This window comes from Labeo rohita, chromosome 22 (assembly GCF_022985175.1).
Source record: "Labeo rohita strain BAU-BD-2019 chromosome 22, IGBB_LRoh.1.0, whole genome shotgun sequence".
Lineage (NCBI taxonomy): Eukaryota > Metazoa > Chordata > Actinopteri > Cypriniformes > Cyprinidae > Labeo > Labeo rohita.
In genome coordinates, this window is record NC_066890.1 from 42,659,705 (window position 1) to 42,686,228 (window position 26,524).

The window sequence follows — 26,524 nt, forward strand, 5'->3', positions numbered from 1 at the left end:
TCATAACATCACAACAAATACATTTTCGTGAACAACGAAAGACTTAGAGAAAGATTTGAAGGGAATTATTGGCATTACATCACTCTCTGAAACATGTAAGCACAAATACGTTTTTACCAGTCCTAAACTGTTTCGCTCTCACCGTTGAAGAAAATAAACTTTAAACACAAAGCCGTTTTTCAGTCAAAATCAAAGCAACAAAACCTGGACTAGATTTATCTGTCATGAATAATTTCAAACGGATATCGAATTTTCTTTCCGTTTCCAAACTTTTTAATCCCCATTAATCTGGTTTGTGTTTAGCACTGAAACAGCACTGTTAAAAATTCTGGTTATATTACATTTCTCATCTTGATCGATTTTACAGCAGGAACAGGTAGCGCTATGTCCTGGTTTATATCATATATCACTGATACACAAGTTTTTTTTTTTATTGCAGTCCATTATTTCAAATCTTCTACTCACTGTCTTTCTCAAGGTGTTCCTCAAGGCTCTATCCTTGGACCACTTCTGTTCAATATTTATATGTAACTCTTTTATTATCCGTAGCCATAGCCTCAGCTATCAGTAGCTGCGTTTCCATTACCCTTCAAGATGCGCAAAATTAAATTACGAATTGAAAATACACCTAATGGAAACGCGTCAATTTAGCAAATACTCCCATATATCGCAAAAAAGCTTTTACGCTCCCATGAGGTGTTTTTTCAGGCAATTCGAAAAAGGAATATTTCGCAAAACTGCAATGGAAACAGCTTTTTCGCATTTACAGGTCACATATGTAAAAAGTCATATGATCATTCTTCAGTGTACTATAAACTCCAAGAAATACTTCATATGTAGCAGCTCTCAAGTACAAGGGTCTTCTCTGATATTAATGCTTAGACTATGTACGCTGCACGCATCTGCGAAGCATAACGGCTCCGACGCGGTCACCGGAGCTGATGTTATGTTTATACCAGCAGTGTTGCACACGTTTCTAAATCAGATCTCTGCGCTGCTTCTGTAAAACATACATGCATACGCCTCTTTCGAATAAAAAAAAGCCAAAATCCATCTAAATCCCACTAAAATCCGCTGCCATGACTTATCGCAAGAGGAACAAATTGCATTTTAGTCGCATAAGATTGGTTAATAATACTTTAATAACGTATAAAATATTGCCAAAGTTTTGCGCAAATCCGTAATGGAAACGCACCTATTGTTATGTTGATGACCTGTTAGTTTACATATCACCGTTTCTGATCTTCCACTTGTTAAATGCCTGTATTGCTGACATAGCAATTTCCTAAAATTAAATAATAAACTTTATCATAGCATTTGTATTTACCTTCTCGCTCTCTTCGATCAACTGACTACTGGGGCTGTTATGATTCCTCGAGTTCGAGTACTCGAGGTATTTAAAAAAAGTTACAGTGTCGAGTAACTGGCAATGGATGTGGCGAACGCTAACTGTATCACTGCATATTGTTTTGAGTCATGCGCCATTTCATTAGATTTGTAAGGTAAATCATTTATAAACCTACGCAAACATATAAATACATCAGTATCTTTCTTAATATGCTAACTGTTTATCGTGATTTCAAAATGAAATCTCAAACCATAGTCTACACGTTTTGATATCCTTATATTCAAGAAATTACAGTGGCTGTGGCATTTCTGTCATAAACAAAATTGCCAAATATTAAAGATTAAATGGACATTGAATTAAATGTTGTTTAGCCAATATTAAACAAGGACTAGATCACGCAGTAAAGCGTAAAACAATCATCAGGCCATTCGCACCCTCTGCAGGCATTTGTTATAGTGCATAATGTACTTTAGCTCTGTTGTTTATGATGTATTTTAACACACTTATTTTTTTTTTAATAAAACCATATGAAGACTTGCTTTTGATACTTTATTTGAACAAATTACTACTACCTCATTGCTAATATATATATGTATTTTAAGTAATTTTACTTTTTACTATTTCACATTTTTTCATTGTCACTAATGGTTATTTTGGTAATCAAGTAATCTGTCGATTATTCTGATGATTAATTGAGTAATAGGATTTTTTTTGGTAGTAATAAAAATAGACCTAAGTGAAAAATAGTCTTTAAAATGACTTAAAATACATATACTATAGCAATGAGGCAATAATAATTAGATCAAATAAAGCTTTAATGGTTCAAAATGGTTTTATTGAACAAAACTGTTACGATACATAATGTATTATAAACAATAGAACTAATGTACATTACGCATTATAACAAATGACTGCACATGCCAAAGGTTGTTTTACACTTTACTGCACGATCTAATCCTTGTTTAATATTGACATGTAATTCAAATGTCCACTTAATCTTTAATATTTGGTCATTTCTTTATTACACCGTAATTTCTTGAATATATGGACATCAAAACGTGTAAACTCATAGTGAGGGTTTAAACTTATTTTGAAATTGCAATGAACAGTTAGCATACTGAGAAAGATATTGATGTATTCATTCTCCTGTGTTTGCATAAGTTTATAAATGATTTACCTTACAAATCTAATGAAATAATGCACGTTGCGTTCCCAGATGAACATTATAATAAACCCAAACTCACATGCAGAGATGAAATTTAAAACACTTCAAACATATAAATGATAACAGTTTGTGTGGAGCAGCATTTACTGCGAACGGAGTCGCACTGAGATGCACGTACATAACCCACACGCACGTAAATAATTAAAATGCATAAATTAAACTTATTTAATTGAATCGTAGCGTTTGTGAATACGTAATAGCATTATCCTTCATTATGATTTTAAATGGGTTTAATATGTGGAATGTGCCACTTCCGGTATTTTGCTGATTACTCGACACCTATTTTTTATTTCTACCAAAAAATTAATTGTAATTATCCGATTACTCGATTAATCATCAGAATAATCAACCGACTACTCGATTACCAAAATAATCGTTACTATATCCTCATTTAAATCTCAACTACAATCTCAACAGTATGCATATTGCATGGATTCATGTTTGACACTGTATTTTCTCCTTGTACAGCAACCTTGAGCTTGGAAAAGGCGCTTTATAAACAAAACATTATTATTATAAAAATCCAAGTCTGTATTTCAATTTACTTACGGAACACAATAAAATATGACATCAAACAATGTGTCTTGAATTAAGTTTTTTTATTCCGTTTGCAAATAACTTTGCTTTAAACAAATAAAAAACATTTCCAGTGGCACAAGTGCGGAAAACCGGCAACATATCTCAAGGCTGCACAAGTGTTTGCAAGGCCGAAACATTTCCAGCATGGCTCTGCACGTTATAACATTACAACAAATACGACTGAGGTTGTGAAAGACAAAGAATTCAAATTATTGCCATTATATCACTCTTTCTGAAACATGTGAGCACACATTTCTACCTTTCCTGAACCGATTCACCCTCACATGTAGCTTCTGTAATAGTATCTACATCCTTTTAATTTACAGCAGTAACTTGACATACCACAAACATTTACTGGTTTGAGGTTGGTTATCATTTCGGGAAGGAATGCCGGCCAGTGAGACTCGGGAGAATGAACGCAGAAACCATGAGACATAGGAACTTCCATCATCTCAAAACCCCCAGCCAAAACCAAGCATATGTGGCGCCACCAGTACTGCCCCGTGAATAGAGAGGGGTCGCGTTTTGTGCTGCTGTAAGCAAACAGCCCCGTGAAGTCTGGAAAAGTTATTATGCAACACTTAGGCTGAGATTAAATGGCCCCCATGATTTGGGAATTACAAGATTTTGTGCTACAAACGTTGCGTCAGAATGATTTAGTTGTGATAACAATTATGTAATTTGTGTATTATTGCAATTTCTGGCAATCGTTGAATCAATCAGTCTAAATTGTCTGTTGGGATTCATCTCAAGTAAAGCAGAAAGTCTGATTTTAAACATCTTCCCTAAAGATATTTTCATCTAGCATTTTATATCACAATGAAGCCATTACATCACAAGACTCAGTGTTTGATCTAAGAATAGAAGCCCAGAAATTACGCAATATTAAGCATAGTGAAAAACTTCAATATGTCTAAGTCCGATAAAATAGAGACCTCCCATTGGCAAATGTAAAGAGTGAGAATACCCCAGACTGGCCATTGAAAATTTAGGCGTGCAAAACTGGCCAGGTTTCAAGTGCTGATGAGAAACATACGGCCGGTAACAATGAGTGTTCAGTGCTAGTTAAGCATCCAGCAGAGCTGCATACAGTGCCTACCCCTTATTCCGAATCTGCTCCTTGAACCAGCAGCATCTTTTCCATCCCCATTCATTCAAGGATCTCATGCTTTGACGAGCGTGATCTCCACCTTTCGGGCTTTCGCGCGCGCTGCATTTAAGGACCCGTGCCTCGACAAATCCTGACGGCAATACTGATCTCACCCCTGGAGGCTTACTTGAACAAGGATTACACAGATTCTGCAGGTATGTTGTTTTGAGCTAATTATTGAAGCTGTATTTCATAGATTATTGTTTGATTAAACCTGACAACACGATTATATCAGTCAGGAGTGAACAAATTGCTGTGGTGAATCATTTTATGGATAAATGCTACAGAGTAGCCCAACAACGTTTTTTTTTAAACATTAGATGCAGTTTGATCTAGCGTTTTAAAATGAGTTTTATTATTCATTGTGAAAAGGTGAATTCTTAATGATTTCTGATTTTAAATGTTTTTGTAAAAACCATACCAAATGATGAGTCAGTTTTCCCATTGAATGTCATGTGGACAGCGAGAGAAATAGCAATGATACCAATTCTTAAATAACTGTGAGCCACCCTTTCGCATGTTGATGACTAAGGCGCCCATAAACAAGATTGCTCTATAAACAATTGTTCAAGTGCAGCTGGTTCGTTTTAACTTCTTTTGCAAACAATTACGGCAATCATTAACAATTTGCCCTCTTGATTAGTAATGCTACTGAACTGAACCGGATTCAATATTGTGCACCTAGAGGGAAAAAAAATGGTTTTGTTGGCCCATGCTAACTCATAATCCAATCAGGATCCAGTTCACATTTCAACATTTCATCCCATGAAAACATACAAAGCAATGACTTTTGCATGCCAGAATGTTCAATTTGACAAAGCGAAGGTTGAGCGACTTGCGTTCATGTTCGCAGGGCGAAACCATTTATGACAACAGCCGCACCATGAAGGTACTTTTACTACTCGCCCTATTGACGTTATGTCACACGAAACCATACAAGCATGTCAACGTCATGGATTTCATCAAGGATCATGAACTTATGCAACAAGACGCGGGCGATTATGATGACGATGATGACGACGATGATGACGACGGCGATGTCGAATACAACGATTATGATGATAACGTTGTTTCGGACTGTCCCGAATGGTGTCGGTGCTCAAAGAAAGTTCTGCAGTGCTCAGATCAGGGTAAGACCTTCACGGTACTTTAAACAGCAAAGAAGGTATGAGTCACTTGTTTAGTTTAGTCTTGAGTGAACTGATTGGCTATCGTACTTCAGCTGCTTGACAGTTTGCAGATACACAAACAGTATTCAGGATTTTTTGGGCGGGCCTGAAATCATGTCTCAATGATAGACTGGAGCCGCTAAGCTTGGGCCCGTCCCTAACACTAAATAACTAGAGCAAGTTTTTATCTCAGTTCAGAATTGCGATATCTGAACTGTGATACAAACATGCTACTGTGAGATAAAAAGTCTCAAATACTTTATTTTTATATTCAGTGGTGAAAAAAAGTCAAAAATTTTAAAAGTTACATTTTTACACACAAACATCTGATCTGGATTATAATTATATAGGATTTCCCTTAAGGTCAGTGTAAAGGCAATTCAGAGAATTGTTTATAAACACATTTTTAATGTTAGAAATGCAATGCTGAAAACAAGTTACAAAGACCATTTGACAGGTGTGGATTTTTGTGTTTAGGATTTTTTGGGCGGGCCTGAAGCACTGGAGCCACTGAGCTTGGGCCCGTCTCTAACAATATAGTAGCTAGAGCAAGTTATCTCAATTTTGAATTGCAATATCTGAATTGTGATACAAACATGCTATTGTGAGATAAAAAGTCACAATTACTTTTTTTTTTATTCAGTGGTGAAAAAAAAACAGAATTACAAGAACTCCGTAAACTTGGAATTCAAATAAAAAAGTAAGATAAAACGTGCAATAATGCTTTTTTGGCTGTGGCAGAAACATTTTTAAAAACAGAACTACACTGTAAAAAACTATCTGTTGAGTCAACTCAAAATAATTTGTTACCCGGCTGCCTTAAAATTTTAAGTTCAGTCAACTTAAAAAGAGTTTATTCAACTTGAAATGTTAAGTTATACTAAGTGACAACTTAGATATTTGAGTTAATTCAACTTAAAATTTTAAGGCAGCTGGGTTACTTACTGAGCTTTTAAGTTTAACAAACACAAATATCTAAGTTGTTATTTAGTACAACTTAACATTTGAAGTTGACTAAACTTATTTGAGTTGACTGAACTTAAAAACTTTAAGGCAGCAGGGTAACAAGTTTTTTTAAGCTGACTCAACAAACAGTGTTTTTTGTTTTTTACAGTGTATGTTTTGATTTTTTCTGAACGCAAGAACGCGTCTAAAAAACACGTCTGATCGGGATTATCATTATATAGAATTTCCACTAAAGTCCATGTGAAGGCAATTCAGAGAATTGTTTCTAAAGACATTATAAATGTTAGAAATGAGTTTTTCACCATTTTTGTGTTTAGGATTTTTTGAGCAGGCCTGAAATCATGTCTCGATGCACCGGAGCCGCTGAGCTTGGACCCGTCCCTAAAACTATGATAACTACAGCACACTAGCATTAGTGGTTTAATTTTTGTTTTGTTTTTTGCCAAAAAAGTTATGTTTTTTTCCTGGTCAGGCCAGGAAATATCTTTGAACAATATTTGTATTGTTATGGTTATGTAATCTACAAACATTTCCCCAAAAAACTCATAAGGTAACTACGTTAAATAACCTTGGACATTTATTCCAACATACAACCACATTCAATTCACCACACAAGACTGGTGTTTAAGTTTGCAAGCCATAAAAAATGGGTCCAAGCTGTAAAATCAATTCAAGTCACGCAATACACTTTTCTTCATTTGCATTCTTTATTTGCAGGCCGTTTCCGCTCAAATAACCAGATATCGAAAATGTCACCAATTTCCAGGCATTTCGCAACAAGTCCGTGTGAAGGCAATTCTGAGAATTGCTTCACAAACATTATAAATGTTGCAAATGTGAACCATGTAATACTGAACTGTGTTTTTCACCATTTTTATGTTAAGGAACTTGAAGTTTATGGCCTGAAATCATGTCTCGACGCACTGGAGCCGCTGAGCTTGGGCCCGTATCTAACACGTTCCCCCGCTCAACTGTGTAAATGCGTATAACCTGGTTGCGATTGTTTACAAAACAGGGGTATTTGACAGTTAGACGTGGGAGCTTTCTCAAGTGGGCGTGGTTTTCAGACACGCCCCCAGCATTTGAGAGCACAGCTTGATTACTTATCTTATTTACTTGGCATTTTATCGTTCAGATTTGGCTGGGTGGTCAACAACAAATTTTTCTGTGGCGTGACAAACTCAGAATACATATTTAATATTGCTTTACACAGACTTTAAGATTAATTTGTCAACTAGTCTCCTAAGCAAACCACAAAAATGTGCAGCGTTGCACATCCCTGTAATAAAGAATAAATTCCAGTGTATGAATCACTCAAGTTGAATTGAGGTAACTTAACATCAGCCTTAATTAAACTGAAGTCATTTCCTTAAAATGCAAAACTGCTGTCTTTACAGGTCTGACCAAGGTGCCAAAGGACATTCCTGCAAACACGTTGCTCGTCGACCTCCAAAACAATGACATCACGGAAATCAAGGAAGACGATTTTAAAGGCTTGGATAATCTCTATGTGAGCAGCAAACACCCTTCTCAAATGCTTGTGGGGCAATTTAAGAGTTGTGTTCTTATACTGGGTTAACGCAAGAACATCTGGAGATGTGCAGTGGTGGCGGGATTATGAGGAATTCTGGACACATATTTGAGTGTTATTGATATTTGCATTTACTGTCGACTGCTTCATACTTGTGGCAAATATTTGCTCATGATTAGTGGTAAAATGGTGAAATGTTCTAGCTGAGCAAGAAAGCTAGAAAGGGAATAAAATACCAAGTATATGAAAAGCAGAAGTGTCTAAAATCTTCCAAACAACAACACAAAATTCTTTTCAGATTTTCCAGAAAACTCTGGAATATTAAGAATTTATTACCTAATAATTTGATTTTAAATTATGTTTTTTTCCTGGTCAGGCCAGGAAATATTTTTGAACAACATTTGTATTGTTATGGTCTGGTTATTGTCTTCAGCCAGATAGATAAAGCCAATAACTTCAATGCACACCACACGAAACCAGCGTTTAAGTTCGCAAGCCTGTAAAATCAATGCAAGTCATGTGACATACTTTTGTTCATTTCCCTTCTCCATTCGCAGGCCCTGTTTCTGCTCAACAACCAGATATCGAAAATTCACCCAAAGGCGTTTCGCAACATGAACAAACTCAAGATTCTCCACCTTTCATACAACCTGCTGACACAGATGCCCGAGAACCTCCCCACGAGCATTCAGTCGCTGCGACTGCACGACAACAAGATTAGCCGACTTCCGAAAGGAGCGTTTAAAGGAATGCAGGACCTAAATGTTTTAGGTAGGTCTCCTAAGTGATGATCCTAAATAAACTAGTCTTATTAGCATCGTGATATTTATGACTTGCATAATTTTCCGATCCCATTACCTAGTTCTCTCCATCGTTACCTCATTAAAACCGGTTGCATAATCAGTAAACGATTTGACACACTACTTGTGTCTGAAAACAGGCGCACTTCAATCAACAGACCTCTTTGTTTCTCAGGTAGTTTAGTGTTAAAGAACACTCTGCCCTCTAGTGTTAACATTATGTTCTGCATTTGGGTAGTTGACAAATTGCCAGTAAGAAATGCATATATTTATGTAGTGTGATCTTTGAGATAATATAAAGGATTCCTAACTTTGTCAACTCTTTTTTTTTTTTTTTCATTTTTACTGAACTGTACCATAAATTTGTCCTATGGTACGACAGCAAAAATTAAGAAAAAAAAAACTCTTAATATATAAATAGCATGAGATATTCATCTTCATTGTTAGATACTTATTTTCATACAGTGTTATTTATTTCATATGAAATTATAGTTAACATCATTTTTTCTTATGATTTGTTGGACAATTTTAAGACAAACCTGGACAACAAGACAAACTTTGCTGTCATCTGTTCAAAGCTGCTGAAAATTAAACCATTTTAAGATGAGAGATTTTTCTATCTCCCCTATTGCAATACTCAACCGTTTTTTTTTTTTTAAGATATTTTGAGATAAAAAAACAAATCTGTGGTTCTTTTATGTGTCACACCAGAGGACATTATGTCACACTAAAGGACAGAAATGGTACTTATTAAAGTATTTCTATTTAATTTCAAACATGTCAAATGAGAAAGAAAGTTTTTGATACAAACGATAGCCTTGTAGTCAATCATGACTCTCATGTCCTCTCTCTTCCACTAATTTCTCTCCCTCAATTCTTTGTTTCAAAAACAAAGTATCACATTTTATCCTTATTTTCATGACACTAACAGTACAAGTTCTCTGCAAAAACATCAGAAAATAGTTTAATTAATGTAATTATTGCATTTACGAACACTGAAAATGATCAAAAAGAATAAAAGGAGTTAAACTGTATTTAAAATGCTTTTTAAAGAGACCTCTGTCCTATGGTTTGACAGTACATGCGTCACACCAGAGGACATTTTCTGTCACAGCATAGGACGTTTCAGCCTTTTGTGTCAATGAATGACCTTGCTATTCCAAGCTAACCTGTCATTAGTGGTTTGCAAGACACATTTGTATAACTTTCAATGATTATGTAGTTTAACATACAGTTTTTAATTAAAAAATATAATTTAGGGGTGACACCAAAGGACTACAAAACGTAACCACTTTTGTAGCAGTTCTAAAAAAGTTAAATATTTGAACAATTCTGAGACAAAAATTGACCATGTGTACATGTCATGGGCTTGACAATAAACCATGAATGGGGTCTTTCAACTAATAAAAGTTTTTCTGAAATTGGCCGAATTAAAATCAGGATATGGTGTCTCACCTTAGAAATGTTTTTTAGAGACAAAATGTGTCAAATTCCTACACTTTCAGAAATGTATGAATTAAAAAAAATGTCATTTACTAAAATAGACACTTGTACAATTAAGCTGGAGGTATTTATTAACTTTTTCATGCTTCTCTTTTTAATTTATAAAAGTTGTAATTTATTAAACCGTGCATGAGACAGTCACACCATATGACAATTTTGACATCTGGCCCAAAAATGAAAGAAAAATCAAATACCACTGCAGCTTTTATAACAGTTCCATGTAGGACAAAAAATGCTTAATGATTTGCAGCATTTTAAATATTAATATAAATATAATTTAAATATAATTTTATCTTGTGGGACAGTGAAAATGCCACGTCATGTCAACAAACCATTTACAGATTATATCTAAATAGATTCATCTGAGAATAGAGAATATTATGGTGTTGTTGTTACAAATAAGGCTAGAAATTAAAAGGTGTCAGTGATCAGTGACTCTTTAAGTCACATGTTTTGCCTAATACATACACTTGTTGTTTTATTGTATATCTAGAACTCAGTGCAAACCCAATTGCAAACAGCGGGATTGAACCAGGGGCCTTTGACAACATGGCGACCCTCTACTTGAGAATAGCTGAAGCAAAGCTTACAGCTATCCCTAAAGGTAAGTATTAAAGACACAGTTCACCTAAAAATGAAAAAAATTACCTCATGATTTACTCATTCTCAAGCCATCCTAGGTGTATATGATTTTCTTCTTTCAGACAAATACAGATGGAGTTATATTAAAAATGTCCTGATTGTTTCAATCTTTATAATGGGTGAATGGGTGAGATTTTGAAGTCCAATAAAGTGCACTCATCCATCATAAAAAGTACTCCACACAGATCCAGAGTGTTAATAAAGGCCTTCTGAAGTGAATTTAGGTGTTTGTGTAAGAAAAATATCCATATTTTTCTCTCATGAATGTGTGTACAGTTAGCTAGAGACTGTAAAGATTTCTAAAGTTTTAAATATGGGAATTTTTCTTGCAAAAATGCATCGATTTGCTTCAGAAGGGCTTTATTAACCCCCAGGAGCCATGTGGAGCACTTTTTATGATAGATAAATGGGACTTCTTTATTGGACTTCAAAATTTCAACAGCCATTCACTGCCATTGTAAAGGTCGCAAGAGCCAGGACATTTTTTTTATATTACTAGTCTGAACGAAGAAAGTCATATACACTAAGGATGGCTTGAAGGTGCGTAAACCATGGGGTAATTCTCCTTCTTGGGTGAACTACCCCTTTAACATGTTTTATGAAAATCAAAACTTTCACATGTTTTAGTGCTTACAAATTTGTTGACGTAACGTAGCTGAAACAAGAACCAATTTGCAAGTGGGTGTTTTTCTAATAGTGTAATAATACTGATATTTATTCATCTAAATCCTGCAGATCTGCCACCTTCCCTCAACGAGCTTCACTTGGACTACAACAAGATCGCCAAAGTGGAGTCCGAGGATTTTTTGAGATTAAAAAGCCTACAGAGGTAAGAAAAACAAACGCCCTCTTGTGGATAAAAAGAACACAACTTAAAGACAAGTGTCTTTTATAGGTTGTGGCTTGACTTCAATCAAATCAAGTACGTGGAGAACGGAAGTTTCACTCCCATTTCCAAAGTCAGAGAAATGCATCTGGATAACAATAAACTGAAGAAAGTTCCTCCAGGCTTGAACAACCTGAAGTACTTGCAGGTAAAACACATCTGCACGCAACTGAAATATGAAGTAGACATAATGCATATGGAGACTTAATCAACTTCCTTTTTTCAGGTGGTGTACTTACATGCCAACAGCATCAGTAACGTTGGAGTAAACGACTTTTGCCCTTCGAGAACCCGGGTTAAAAAAACTCTCTACACTAGGATTAGTTTATACGCAAACCCAGTGAAATACTGGGAGATTCAGCCACCTACTTTTCGGTGCGTTTCCAGCCACAATTCAGTGCAGCTGGGTAACCACAGAAAGTGAGCGAAACAGTAGCGACATGCACCATCTTGCCACTGGAGGGCAGCATTATAACTAGTCATGAACTTCATCCTAATGTAATAAATTATCACGTCCTCATGGTGATGTACAGAATGTAATTTATCCAAAATCCAAGAGCGTCTACAGCGGATAGGGACTCGTTACTTGAATTTGGTGAGGATTTCGAAGACTTTGAATTACATCAGAGACAAATCAACAACACTGTGTGCAATAGATGCATAGGTTTTCATTATTAATGTTTACGTTGAAATATTTTCAACTTTATAAAGAGCGAAGAACAGTTTTAATGGCAAACTTTTAGATCAGGTGCTAAACAAATTTGTCCCCATATAATGAAGTTCTCTAAATAAGGAACAACTGTATAGAATCTTAGAATAAAATAAAAATCAAATTTACAAGGCCAGTTTGCTTTATGTTTTACTTCTTGTATTTTAGAGAATGGGCATTATTCATTGGTGCTTATTAGCAGTTTTAGTGATAACAACAAAATTAATATTGCATGCTAAAGTTTCATTATATAACTTTATTCATTGCCATTGTTTTCTCTGAAATATTAGAGATGGACATTCTTGTCATAATCTCAGAAATAAAAAAAAACTGATCTGTATGGACCACCGGGTTGGTTGCAGTTTACACAACAGCGTTCCTGACATTTGCAAAACTGTACTTTCAGCAAGTGTTTTCTTAGCCAGCGGTGCTGTGTTATTTGTTTCCAATTCAGATGTTGTTTCTTTAGAAAAATAAAGAAAAATAAAAAAGTACATCTGGTTGGCCTCAGAATGTGTACATCTGTCCAGCAATAAGAATAAATACCAGCAGATGGAGACTTGAGTAAGGATTGGGGGAAATAAAAAAAGACTGCAGCAACTGGATAATTCAATAAAGCCTGCAAAATAATGACTCCGTTAAAGGATATTGGGTTTGAAGTCAAGTTGATTCATTATGTTACATGATTATACAGGTATACAAAGGTATAGAATTCAAATAAATGTGAACTTAGAAAATAAGGGTTTCTAAGGAACATCCATTTTACTTTTTCCCATTTTTGTTAACTGGATGCTGCAACTGAATCTATGATTGATGCTTTTTGGGGGAAAAAAAAAATTCTTGGGAATGAAGCTTGGCAATCTGGAAAGTCTTTAATCTTGCAGACATCGAACTTGTCCTAGATAATAATTATAGCTTAACTTTGTCAAGTATGTTTAGATGTTAATCAGATTACAATTGGACTTTGCTTTGTACACTCGCTCAGCATGCACAGTGAATGCAACATGCAAAGTATCCAATCACTCTGCATTAATTATTCAATAATAATTACACATAGTCATCTTTACTCAGATTAAAGCTGTAGCTCAACTACACAAAAATCCTCTGTAGCTCAACTCCAGGGCCCTATGAAATCCATTTTATTTTTTCCCAAATTCCTTTCATTTTTTTTCTAATGTTTTGTTTTATTTTTTCTAGACTCTGTTTTAGTGCATAAATTTAAAAATTAGTTATTGTGAAGCAATTTATTAAAAGTTCACCAAAAATTTCATTTAAGGCCCCATGAAATAAGTTTTATTTTTTTCTCAAATTAATTTTTTTTTTTAGCAAATTCTGTTTTCCATTAATTTTCTAGATTCCATGTTAATGGTTTCATTACATTTAAATAATCAAAAACATGATGATAAACATGATATACATAATTAATTGATGATACATAATTGACATTAACTTATATATATATATATATATATAAAATTTATTTTATTTATTTATTTTAATTATTTTCAGAAACACTGTGTTGTGTATTTACATTTTCTTTTTTAAGGTAAAAAAGGTAAATTCATAAACTCGGGTAAACAAGTTTTCTGGTAAATATTCCTTAAAAACAAACTTTTTTTTTTTACATACATACATATATACACACATATATACATATATATATATATATATATAAATATTGTTTTATATAATAGTATAATAATAATATAATTATAAGTAATGCATTTCTGTCACAATTTCTTCAAGTTAAACCGAACTTTTATTTTGACAGGTTGCTGTGAAGAGTTTCTGGCTACGTCTACATTAATCTGGATACATTTGAAAACAGAGGTTTTTTAAAAACACTCTCCATTCACGTTTTCAAACGTTTTCCAAAGGTTTGTCATCCATACTAAAACGTAAAAACGTAATATTCGTTTTAGTGCACGTAACTCATTTTAACTCACTGAGATGATACAGATGGATCATTTTATTTACGGAAATGTCTCAACATTCACTGTCACGCTCACTCACATTTGATCTAAAATGCAACTGCCCTCGTGTTTTGCCGCAGAACAGAAAATGCGAGTACATGTTCTGACATCTTTTAGGACTGTAAAATTAAGAGTGTACAAAATAAATATCATTAGCAACAGTACGAAAGTAAATATCACATAACAGACACAATTACTGATATAAACATAGACGTCTATTGGTACAATATGCGTCACGAGACTAAACATCAAATGTATCTACTCTGAAGAGTGTTTTCAAAAAGCTCTCTTTTCCTTGACAAAAACACTGTTTTAGTGTGAATGGAAGGCCAAAACAGACAGAAAACTCTTAGTATGGACAAGGCCTCTGTTTGTATATTATATGAGGATAGTTTTTCTCAAAAGAAACATGAAGTGACTCTCAGAGCAGTTCTACAGATGTTTATGTTTATGTGTTCATGTACTCATATATTGAGGCGGTAGTGAACGAAACCGAGCATCTGCGGCATTCATTTACACAGAGGCACTCAAAACATACAGGATTCATATTTAAATAGTATTTTCGTGGCTTAATGTTCACAGACATTAGTCCATATCGCATTTTGATTTAAAGGAACACTCCACTTTTTTTGAAAACAGGCTCATTTTCCAACTCCCCTAGAGTTAAACAGTTGAGTTTTACCATTTTCGAATCCATTAAGCAGATCTTCGGGTCTGGCGGTAGCACTAGCATAGATCATTGAATCTAAATCATCTCAATAGTTTCAATATTTTTCCCATTTAAAACTTGACTCTTCTGTGGTTACATTGTGTACTAAGACTGACTGAAAACGAAAAGTTGTGATTTTCTAGACCGATATGGCTAGGAACTATACTCTCATTCCGGCGTAATAATCAAGGAACTTTGCTGCCGCACCATGGGTGCAGCAGGCGCACTATTTACGCAGTTCCTAGCCATATCGGTCTAGAAAATCCAAACTTTTCATTTTCCGTCAGTCTTAGTACACGACGTAACTATAGAAGAGTCAAGTTTTAAATAGAAAAAATATTGAAACTCCTTGGTCATTTTTGAGCGAGATGCTAACGGTACTCTGCTTCTGATTAATTCATCCAAAATTCCGTGACATTCCGTGTTATACAGTAAATTCCATTTTTGTGGGACTGGATTCCACAATTCCATCCATGTTTTCCGCAGTGTGGAAATCATAGGGACCTGTAATTGTACATGTAAACATACTTAATGACTCACTCAAAGACAGTTACTTGTTGCCACCTACTGGTGTAACAACATAAAACAGACAAGTGGAGTAATACGCACGGAATTTTACAATATTTACATTATTTAATATAAATTCTAAAATATGTTAATAGTGGGTCTCGTTGTGAAAAGGAATATGATGGAAGATAACTTGGGTCTGAACGGGTTAAGAAATGGGGAAAAAAACAACATCGAGGGGTGGAGGCTAGAGAGAAAGAGAGGCTCTGCTCAGGAAACATATGGAACAAATCTTCAGGTTGGCCTGATCTGCTGCTGCCACGTCTTGCATACCGGCGTCTCCGAAAAAAAAAAAACTCACAACAGGTTTGGATCATTTAGGATCTCTGAGCCCCACAAAACACCTGAGGGATTCGGACACACAGATCTGAAATGGTTTAAAGCTACACCAATCAACATAAATGCTCAGATGTGAACAATTCTGCACAGTTCCCACTTGTGTGATCAATCATTCACTACTAAATATCTGATATTATCACAAATTATTATAGTTTGACCCTTTGGATCAATTAAACTATCAACGTTATTCTTCAAATTTGGTTGACCTAATAAACGGATTCTCAAATGGTATATTAGGTGAACTCCTACAAGTAACCTTATGTAAAAACTATGATTCTAGGTCTAGTTTAGATCTTTCTTAAACACCTCGTGTTTTTCCCCCATCCAACTTCCCTCCAGAGTAAACACCTTTGAACTAAGATAGAAAACAACCACCCAGATTGCTTTTATCAGCCCATTTCAAGAGGGCCACCAGACCACTTCCCTTCTCAGGAACATTTTCCATAAAATCTCTAAACCCAGTTTTGTTCACACACACACACACACACGTTTGTTTTTGTGAATTGTGGGGACTTTCCATAGACTTCTATAGATTTTATACTGACCAAACAATATTGTCTATCCCCTAACCCTAAACCTAGCCCTCACAGAAAACATGTTTGCATCGTTACACTTTCAGATAAACATCATTTACTATTTTTTAAACATTTTTTTAACATTGTGGGGACCGCAGGCTGGTCAAAATTTCAGGTTTTACTATCCTTGTGGGGACATTTGGTCCCCACAATGTAGCAAAAACAAGTACACACACACACACACACATCTGTGTATTCAGTGTTTTTAAAAAAGCTCAAACGGTCTACGAAATATAACTTATGGTACTTGCATATAGGTAAAACTGTGACAAATGCTGTTTACACCAAGACGACTTCTCAGTCAGTCAACAGTGAAACATTTACCTGGAAAATATCCCATATTCACTAATACTATACAATTAACAAACACCATAAGGTGTTAATTATTAAAGAAGATGAATCGGTATGGAACCATTGTGGAAAAACCATTGTTGTTGAACCATTGTTACTGCAAATGTACATTCGCGATTCCTAGTCATGAAAACACAAATGTGACAATTAAAATGCAATGCATGTGTGCATTTGCATATTCTCCAGAAGCAAAATCTTGCGTAGATCGCATGCAACTGCTCATCTTTCCCAAGCCTGGATGCTATTTTACAATCACGTATAACAACAAACAAGCCAGGCGAAGTTTATCAAAGACAAAAAATATGGCTTGCCAACACAATAAAGCTTTTATTTCGCTCAGTCTTCACCCCCTTCCTCACAAAAACGGCCCAAAAGAACCTCTTGGGATCGCAATCGCTTTTTTTTCGTCAACCCGCAGTAGCGTTCATGCTGCAGAGAGACTTCGCAGCGTCTGCCATGTGGGCAGCAGCAAAAACAAATCTTTCAGCTGACAGAATGAGTGCTGAGGGGTCTGTCTAGCCAACTCTGAAAAACCAAAAAAAAAAAAAACGGCACTCTGCAGACGGGTCATGAGAGACCGTCTGTGGTTTAACTCCGATACAGTACAAGCACTGGAAAAAGTAGTCATGTTGCAGAAGGCCTCCATAAAGCGAGCTAGAAATGTCTAAACCGATTAAATTGAACGCACTTAATTATCGCCAAAGCGCTTTAGGCCAGTTTTGCCGACTGTCATCTTTCTTCTCACTTAATAAATAATTTGAGGAAGGCTCGCTAGTTCTGGTTTTCATTTACTATATACATACCGTATAGTAGAATACTTATTTGTTTTAGTTAATATTACGCCTTAACATTAGCCGCACTAGTGCAACACCTGCTATGAGTCTGGCCGGGTTCGATTTTTACTGTCCACATGCAATAATGTGGACTTGATACTAGGCCGTTCCTTCCAGAACTGTGTCTGGAAACTTCAGCCTCACCTCAACTTAACAAAAGGGGAAAAGAAGAATCAGATGAGACCACGAGGCTTTACTGAGGTCACCGAACACATGCAGCCAAGCGCTTCCAGAATCATTTCCACGGTAAGAGAGGCAGATCTCAATCTCTCCCCAAACGCCTAACGCTGCTGCGGGAGAAACCACAGAGGTAATCGTTCACGCTCATTCGTCCCAGGAGAAAAAACATTTCGAGCCGAAGGGGTCCCCTGCTGCTGGGTTTCGTCTCGGGCGCTCGCGGTGTTCACAATTTCACTCGGCCTCCCGCTGAGAGAAAAACGACCCCACAGGTATGACATCATGATTTTCAAAATCGTAGGCAAATCGAGTAATGAAATCAAGGGAGTTCGTTTTACACTGATTTGTGGGACTTTATTATAATTCGTATTTATATCTGCAAAATGAATTGCTTTGAGCATGAGAAGTCAAGTTCCATATTTAAATGCTTTTCATAGCCAAACTAATTTCTGAATTTTAAAAATGTGCCTTGCTAGACAAACAAGTTTTTATTTCTCACATTCAAAAGGCCAAATAAAATATAAACACTCCTCCAGATGTGGTTTCCAGCTATGAAGGTAATCACTAAGACTGATTAATGAAAATGAGCTTCGAAATTTCATTATTTAATGGAGAAACATTCCCATCATAGCCAGGACGTCAAAGTTCTGGAGTAGACAAGAAAATTAGAGAGAAGCTCTGTCATATTGCGCAGCTACAGTAGTTAAATTAGATTTAAAAATTTTAACTCGCTGTATTTTTTGGATGGCTTTTCTAGCTGCTTTGCCAGCTCATATTATAACTATGACCGCACTACATTTTAAGTGTAGGAGAATATTACATCAAATACAAATAATAATCCAAGAAGACTGAAGTTCTTTCATATTGCAAGGGAGTGTCTGTCTTTCCAAAATGGTTGTTTGTTTTTAGAGGTGAATAGCAAACAAAAATACCTATTAATATTAAGCCATTCAGAAGGTTTCACCTTCAACACGCAGAGCAAAAACCCTGCTGAGATAATTGATCCCAGACGTTACAACAGAGGAAAGAGTGCTAAACAAATATCAACATTTACAGAAAAATGTCATATTTCCCAAAGTACGTGCAATTAGAGGAGTTTAGTCTTCTGTGAAAGTACTGTGAAAAGGTGAACAGAAACTGAAGTCTCGAAATCTCATTTTGGATTATTTCAGATGCGATCGCTTTCTATTTACATTTCAATTTCTGTTTTTTGTTGTTTTTTTAGCAACCCAGTCCAAACGTAATATTACTGTAATACTGAAGATATTATTATTAAAGTGATTATTTCAGTCTATTAAAGGGATAGTTTACCAAAAATGAAAATTCTGTCATTAATTGCTCACCTTCATGTCGTTCCAAACCTGTGAGACCTTTGTTCATCTTCGGAACACAGATTAAAATGCTTTAGATTCAATTTGAGAGTTTTCCAACCCTGCATAGACAGCAACGCAACCACGTTCAAGGCCTAAAACAGTAGTATCAATAAAATAGCCTGTGTGACATCAGTGGTTCAACCGTAATGCTATGAAGCTACAAGAATACTTTTTGTGCGCAAAGAAAACAAAAATAACGATTTTTTTTTTTTCTTATGGGCCAATCTTCGATCCATGTTCACGAGAGTTGTGCGACACTAAATCCCGATCAGATTTTGTGCGGCACCGATCCGATCCGAGTCACTGAATATTGAGTATCTGCCGATACAGAGTCCTGATCATTAGACCTGGATTAGTTCACTTCCAGAACAAAAATGTACAGATCATCTGCTCACCACCTTTTTTTTCTTTATTTGTAAAGAAATTATGTTTTTTTGAGGAAAACATTTCAGGATTCCTCTCTATATAGTGGACTTCTACGGTGCCCCTGAGTTTGAACTTCCAAAATGCAGTTTAAAAAAAACGTTTTAACCTCAAACGCTCATCTTGTCTAGGTCTGTGTGAACTCTGTTCTTTCTAGCTCAAGACGGTTTAGGGTATGTCGAAAAACTCCTGTCTCATTTTCTTCCCCAACTTCAAAATCGTCCTACATCGTTGTAGAAGTAACCGACCCAGTTTTTGCAAATTGAACATGCAAAGAATATCAAACGCCCTTTACAAAAAAAGGTAAAACAGCAATATAGGATAATTTTGAAGTTGGAGGAGAAAACGAGATGGGAGTTTTGAGACATACCCTTACTGTCATGAACACAACGACAAGTGTTTGAGGTTATAAAGTATACAAATTGTATTTTTTTTTTAAATAACCAATCGTCTCGCTAGATAAGACCATTATTCCTCGGCTGAGATCATTTGGAGCCTTATGAAGCTGCATTTAAACTACATTTTGGAAATTCAAACTTGTTGGCACCATTGAAGTCCACTATATGGAGAAAAATCCTAAAATGTTTTCCTCAAAAAACAATTTCTTTACAACTGAAGAAAGAAAGACAGGAACATCTTGGTTGACAAGGGGGTGAGTACATTATGTGTACTTTTTTGTTCTGGAAGTGGACTTCTCCTTTAATCAGGCTCGATCCCGATCCTTGAGATCGGCTCAGGAAATCTCTAGTTTAGGGCTGTCGATTCATTAAATGATAAGGTGTTTCATCTGTTTATTCAGTGTAGTGAAGCCTCTCCTCCATAGACATCCACTCAAACAAAACAGCCTCTGATCTCTTTTTCTGCGTACCGCCAAAACGAAAGCTTTAGTATTATGCTTTTTGGCTAATGCTAACCATTTTGAGGAATGCAGACGCATTCGCCGTAGTATTCTTGTGAACGTGCATCAAAGACTGACACGGAAGAGAAGAAATTGATAAATAAAGTCATTATTTTTGTATTCTCATAGCTTTATAAAATTAAAGTGGTTATATGATGTTGTTAAATGAAACATTACTTTTTGTATTTGTTATTATGCAATGCATTTACGTGGTTTAAAGTTAAAAAACACACATACCGTAAATTACTGTTGCTCTTCTCTGCCCCTACTTTTCTGAAACGCGTAAATATTTACAAAGCTCATCGGTATGAAAAGCACAGTGTGCTCTGATTGGCCAGCTATGCAGTGCGTTGTGATTGGCCGAATACCTCAAGCGTGTGATGGAAATGTTACGCCCCTTACCATATTTTAATGCTGTGTTTCGGCGTGAAGACAATAAAACCCATTATAAACGAGGTATATTTGTTGCATCCAGTGGGGACACAATTACTGATTATAATAACTTGTACTGTCTTTTTATGCATTGCGCCACAAGGAAGATACTATGTAAATACAACACCATGTCTGCATTTGTGATTGTAGAAACGACAAACAAGTGCCACTCTACACTGAGTAGCAAATTCTTTAAATATGAAAATGTACTTACAGGCTGTGAGTCAGAAGCGACAGACTGTCCTTGCAAAGTTGGAAGGACAGCAAATTCTCCCAGGTTCAGGAAACAGTCCTTCGTAAAATGCGCTGCACATACTTGAATATTTGGGTTGTTCTGTTTGTTTGTTCTTGTTCTGATCTTATATATGCACAAACATCTTATGATACTCCAAAGTCAAAGGAAAACATGAAATTGCATCATATGAACCCTTTAAGGTTCAACCACTGACGTCACGTGACTATTTTAATAGTGTCCTTACTACCTTTCTAGACCTTAAACATGTCTATGCAGGGTCAGAAAGCTCTTGGATTTCATCAAAAATATCTTAATTTGTATCTTAGGGGTTTGGAATGACATGACAGTGAGTAATTAACAGAATTTTCATTTTTGGGTGAACTATCCCTTTAAGACAGTCATATCACTGGGAGGGGAATAAATGAAGTTTAGCACTAGCATTCCTAATAACCTTGTTCTAATAAGCAAAATCCAATTTTTTTGTGTGTCTGTTTCAAATAGGGATAAAAACCAACTAAACCATGACGCCATCACACATCTTCACAATACCATCTCTGCTTTTGCTTTCTGGAGCTCTGGTACTTTCTCAAGACTATGAATATACTGATTTCGCTTACGGCACTCCACCTGAAGTTCCTCGACTTTCTGTACCTGATTACAACGCCCAATTAGTGTATTCATACGAATGTGCCAGTGAGTGTTCCTGCCCCTCTTTCTACCCTATTGCCATGTACTGCGACCACCGAAAACTCAAGGCGATCCCCAACATCCCAAGTCACATCCGCCACTTGTACATTCAGCATAACGACATAGAAGAGATAACTTCAAAGCCTTTCATTAACGCCACATCCCTGAGGGAAATCAACCTCAGCTACAACAAGCTCCAGTCCTCTAAGGTGGATAAAGATGTCTTTAGCATACTCAAGGAAATTGTTCAATTACACCTTGAGCATAATAACCTGGAAGACATTCCTTCTCCTTTGCCAAAAACCCTTAGGAGGCTTCATCTGGGCTTTAATAAAATTTCGAAGATACCAGCTGACGCCACACGCGAGCTTACGGAACTTACAGTGCTGGATTTGTGCAGCAACAGACTAACAGATGCAGGTATTAAAGGAAAGATCCTATCTGGCATGAAGAGCCTCATGCAAATCAACATGTGCAACAATAAGCTCAAGTCCATGCCAGCAGACCTTCCAGAATCGATCCAGCAGATATCGCTGGAAAACAACTCAATCGCTTCCATACCTGAGGGTTACTTTAAGAAGACTCCTAATCTTTTGTCTCTTCGGATGTCACACAATAGACTCAGATTCATTGCATACAGTGCCTTTAACCTGTCCAAACTGATGGAGCTCCATTTGGGTCACAACCAGATCTCTAAACCGTTCTTTGTTCCCAGGACCTTGGAACATCTTTATCTAAATCACAATGACTTTAAAGGTAGGATCAAACTTAATGGATTAGTTCCCTCCGGAATTAAAATTTCCTAGTTACTCACCCCCATGTCATCCAAGATGTTCATGTCTTTCTTTCTTCAGTCAAAAAGAAAGGTTTTTGAGGAAAACATTCCAGGATTTTTCTCAATATAGTGGACTTCAATGGGGATCAGTGGGTTGAAGGTCCAAATTGCAGTTTCAATGCAGTGTCAAAGTGCTCGAAAAACGTAAAACAAAGACGTTGGACGATTTTGAAGTTGGATAAGAAAATGAGATGGAGTTTTTCGCCCTACCCTACATCGTGTTAGTGCAAGACAAGCATTTGTTGTTGAAAAGTATATACATTTTTATTAAAAAAAGAAAATTCCTGGAATGTTTTCCTCAAAAACCTTAATTTCTTTTCGACTGAAGAAAGAAAGACATGAACATCTTGGAACTGAGTAAATTACCAGGAAATTCTAATTCTGGAGTGAACTTGTCCTTTAAAGGCACAAATTACACAAATGTACCTTTCCTCCAACTTATCATTATCACTCTAATAACAACATATCTGTCTCTTTTCAGATCTAAACGTCTCTCTGATGTGTCCATCTCTGGACTTTGGCAACCCTAACATGCTGACCTACATTCGCCTCGACAACAATAAGCTGAGAGGACAATTGGACTACTATGCTTACAGATGTTTCCCAAGGCTGATAATGATATTTTATGGAAACCAAAGGAAGGATGATGAAGAGGGCTCTGAAACCAAAAAATCTGAAAAACCTGAACGACCAAAGGCAACAAGGCTATCGACTTGATAGATTAGATCATTTTTGAGACACGTCACACGTAGTTCAAAGCACCAAACTATTCATTATTCGAAGTATGAGAATAAAGAGGATTTATAACATTGAAAGATTATTGAAAATACATATATCAGTAACTTTAAACATCCAGTTCCTTGCTGCTTGAACATGCTATTTGATTTTGTGCTTGCATGGTTATGCATCTCAATCAGCATAAAAACTGAATTGATATGTACGGGAAGTCCTGATTTAAAGTTTGCTTTATTTTGCACAATGTCACTTTTCTCCTCATAAATACGACATTAAGCATTTATCTACATACTGCGTTGCAATGCATGTAAATTCCTGCAAATGCAATAAATAAAGCTAACTGAAATTACTGTAAATGCTACTAAAGCTAAAAAAGTATAAGGATCCAACATAAAGCAAAAAAAAAAAAAAAAAAAAAATAGAACTGTGCAAAAAAAACCTGATTCATTGATTTTAATATTTCTCATTTTTACGAAATGATTTTGATTCTTAAATCCCAAGAATCGATTAGTCTAGCCTGTTTTCAGTTAATGAACAAAACATTGTAGTGCAGCTCCCATTAAACAAATCGTAATAAGCTTTGTGCTTTGTTACTTTTGATATGAAACAAAGTCTCAGAATTCAAATTCTGTCCATTTTATTACAGTATTCCAACAATAAATGCCATTTTGGTGCTGTTTAATGTGAAGTGACAAATCGCTGTAGCGCATCAGTTCAAGAGAGACCAATCATCTCCTCTTCTTCAATACTGGTTTCAATGTGAAATAAACATTAACATTCAAAGGTAGGTAAAAAATCTGTATCCTGTCTCGTAATCACTCAATCAGAGTTTCAACTGTGCTAAGATGTCAATATAACAGCTCGTAAACAATGTCACGCAACGTGACATTTACCTCATATTCGTTGACCATAAACACGTTAGTCAGCTAGAAAAATTTACTCTAGAGTGGATAATTTTGCTAAATATATGCACCATATAACATTCTCATTATAATTTTTTACTGTTTTTAAATGTTTAATTTATGCTTCAAAAAGACTGCCAAGATTTTATGACAGCCACCATTTAAATGTTTATATTTAAAAAAAAAAAAACTGGAGTAGAAACATAATTATGTATCTAACTGTATTACTATACAAACTTAATTGAGTTTAATTAATTTGTGTGCTAATTAGCGAAGAGGCAAAGTGTTTTTTGGACCATTGTTTACTTTGTAAAGTTGCAAGCCTTTATAAGAGATGTCACTACGGTTCTTAGAGACAACATATGCTGTTCGAATTTGTGTTCCCACATCGTTAGCAAGTTTGGATCGCTAAATCTTGAATGACTGTCAACTAGTGAAATGACATTTGAACCCGAGACATCGGAGCTTGTGTTAAAGGACATGCCAGATGAAGCCTCAATTCGAGGCTTGTTAACGTAGAAATCACTTTCGTAGAAGCCTCACTTTCTGTCCAGTCATATACGCGATTCACTTTGCGTGTCGTAATGTTCGACCCCCAGATCTTACTTTACCAGTACATTTTCATTGGGACTTATTTAATAATTACATTTTTAAATACTCAGTCATACAAGTAATATATAGAATACAAATTATTTCAGGAAAATTAAATATTTGCCATACGCAATTAATATACGTGTACACTATTCTCCTATTACACCATATTGATAATCATACTGGCATTTAATGGCACTGTTTAATGGGTAAATTAATAAGATTAGTAAGAAATTAGTAAGAAATTCAACAAACACACACACACACGGCTAGGCTTTCATTTGTGCATATAATGAGTCGATCTACGGAAATTGTGGTGAATGCTTCTTCCGATGGAGCTTCACAGGCTTTTGGCTGCTTTATTTTTTTTTACTAACCACCAGATGTTTTCGAAACTCTCAAAGCTTTGAATCTTTTCCCGAAACAGTCAGAGGAAAGTCTTGTTGCTTCACGAGGCTTCATTTGCCCATCACTCCTGTCAACTGTTGAATGAATGAGTGTCACGCCCCGCTTGTTTACTTTGAACCAGAAGACGCTCCCAATTTTGACGCAAGGCCTCATGGGGCATAGGAAACTTATGGATAATTCCAGCGTTTGTATACAAATCAGTTAATTTTAACCTTCAGTCTTATAGTAATGTAGTACCAACTGGCTCACATGTATATTTTACAGAGATTTTTTTTTTTTGCTTGAGAAAATTTTGCATGTACTGTACCTGATAATCGATCCAAAATAATAGTCACTGACAAGCTTGTGAATCTAGAATCAAATTTAATTGAATCATGAAATTTGTGACAAAAAAAGTCTTAAAAATATAGCAATGTAATTGCAACCAAATATAATGGTAGTCTATTAGTTTACTGGAATAAACACTGTAGAACAAACAGTCTACAGTGCTATACAGTGCTTCTTAAGTGCTATACTTAAACTCAACAAATAGTAGCATTCACTTGTAAACTTGAAATCAAATAGATCCCTTGGTATTACGACTTGTGTGGCTGAATATATACATAAATGACGTCTTTTACTAAAATATGTAGTAGAAAATCATTTAATACATATTTTGGACTATGGGGGGCACCATTATTTCACTGACGTGAAATGGTTGCACTTGGTGAGTTACTGGCACTACCTGTTGCCACTTTTACCGCAACATAACTCGGAAAATAACATAATGATATGATGACACAGCTACTGAAAGAGCTTACAGGTGGCGATGGATATATAGGCATATGTAGACTTAAATCAAATGCTGTGCCATCGATCTTTCCCAAAAAGAAGTCTAAACGCACCCGGATACTGAGTGAAACTCACACTTAGAAACTCCTTCAGTGGCTCCAGCATCATGACAAGCATCACATGTTTACATCCTGCCAGGATG

At 35.8% G+C, this 26,524-nt stretch overlaps 3 protein-coding genes across 4 annotated transcripts in view; 2 read left to right on the top strand and 1 right to left on the bottom strand.

The window, feature by feature from the left end:
* Window positions 1-26,524, bottom strand: part of cenpp (centromere protein P) — an 87,577-nt gene that overhangs the window by 31,403 nt on the left and 29,650 nt on the right. The gene's annotated exons all lie outside the window — the stretch shown is intronic.
* Window positions 4,211-12,987, top strand: aspn (asporin (LRR class 1)). The gene is made up of 8 exons (XM_051094192.1): window positions 4,211-4,457; window positions 5,156-5,432; window positions 7,835-7,947; window positions 8,526-8,739; window positions 10,765-10,875; window positions 11,649-11,742; window positions 11,809-11,947; window positions 12,026-12,987. Exons 2-8 carry the CDS (start codon window positions 5,186-5,188, stop codon window positions 12,221-12,223), a joined length of 1,116 nt encoding a protein of 371 aa, XP_050950149.1. The 5' UTR covers window positions 4,211-4,457; window positions 5,156-5,185; the 3' UTR covers window positions 12,224-12,987.
* omd (osteomodulin) lies at window positions 17,952-24,011 on the top strand. The gene is made up of 3 exons (XM_051094191.1): window positions 17,952-18,304; window positions 21,895-22,836; window positions 23,397-24,011. The coding sequence occupies exons 2-3, from the start codon at window positions 21,915-21,917 to the stop codon at window positions 23,630-23,632; spliced, it is 1,158 nt and encodes a 385-aa protein (XP_050950148.1). The 5' UTR covers window positions 17,952-18,304; window positions 21,895-21,914; the 3' UTR covers window positions 23,633-24,011.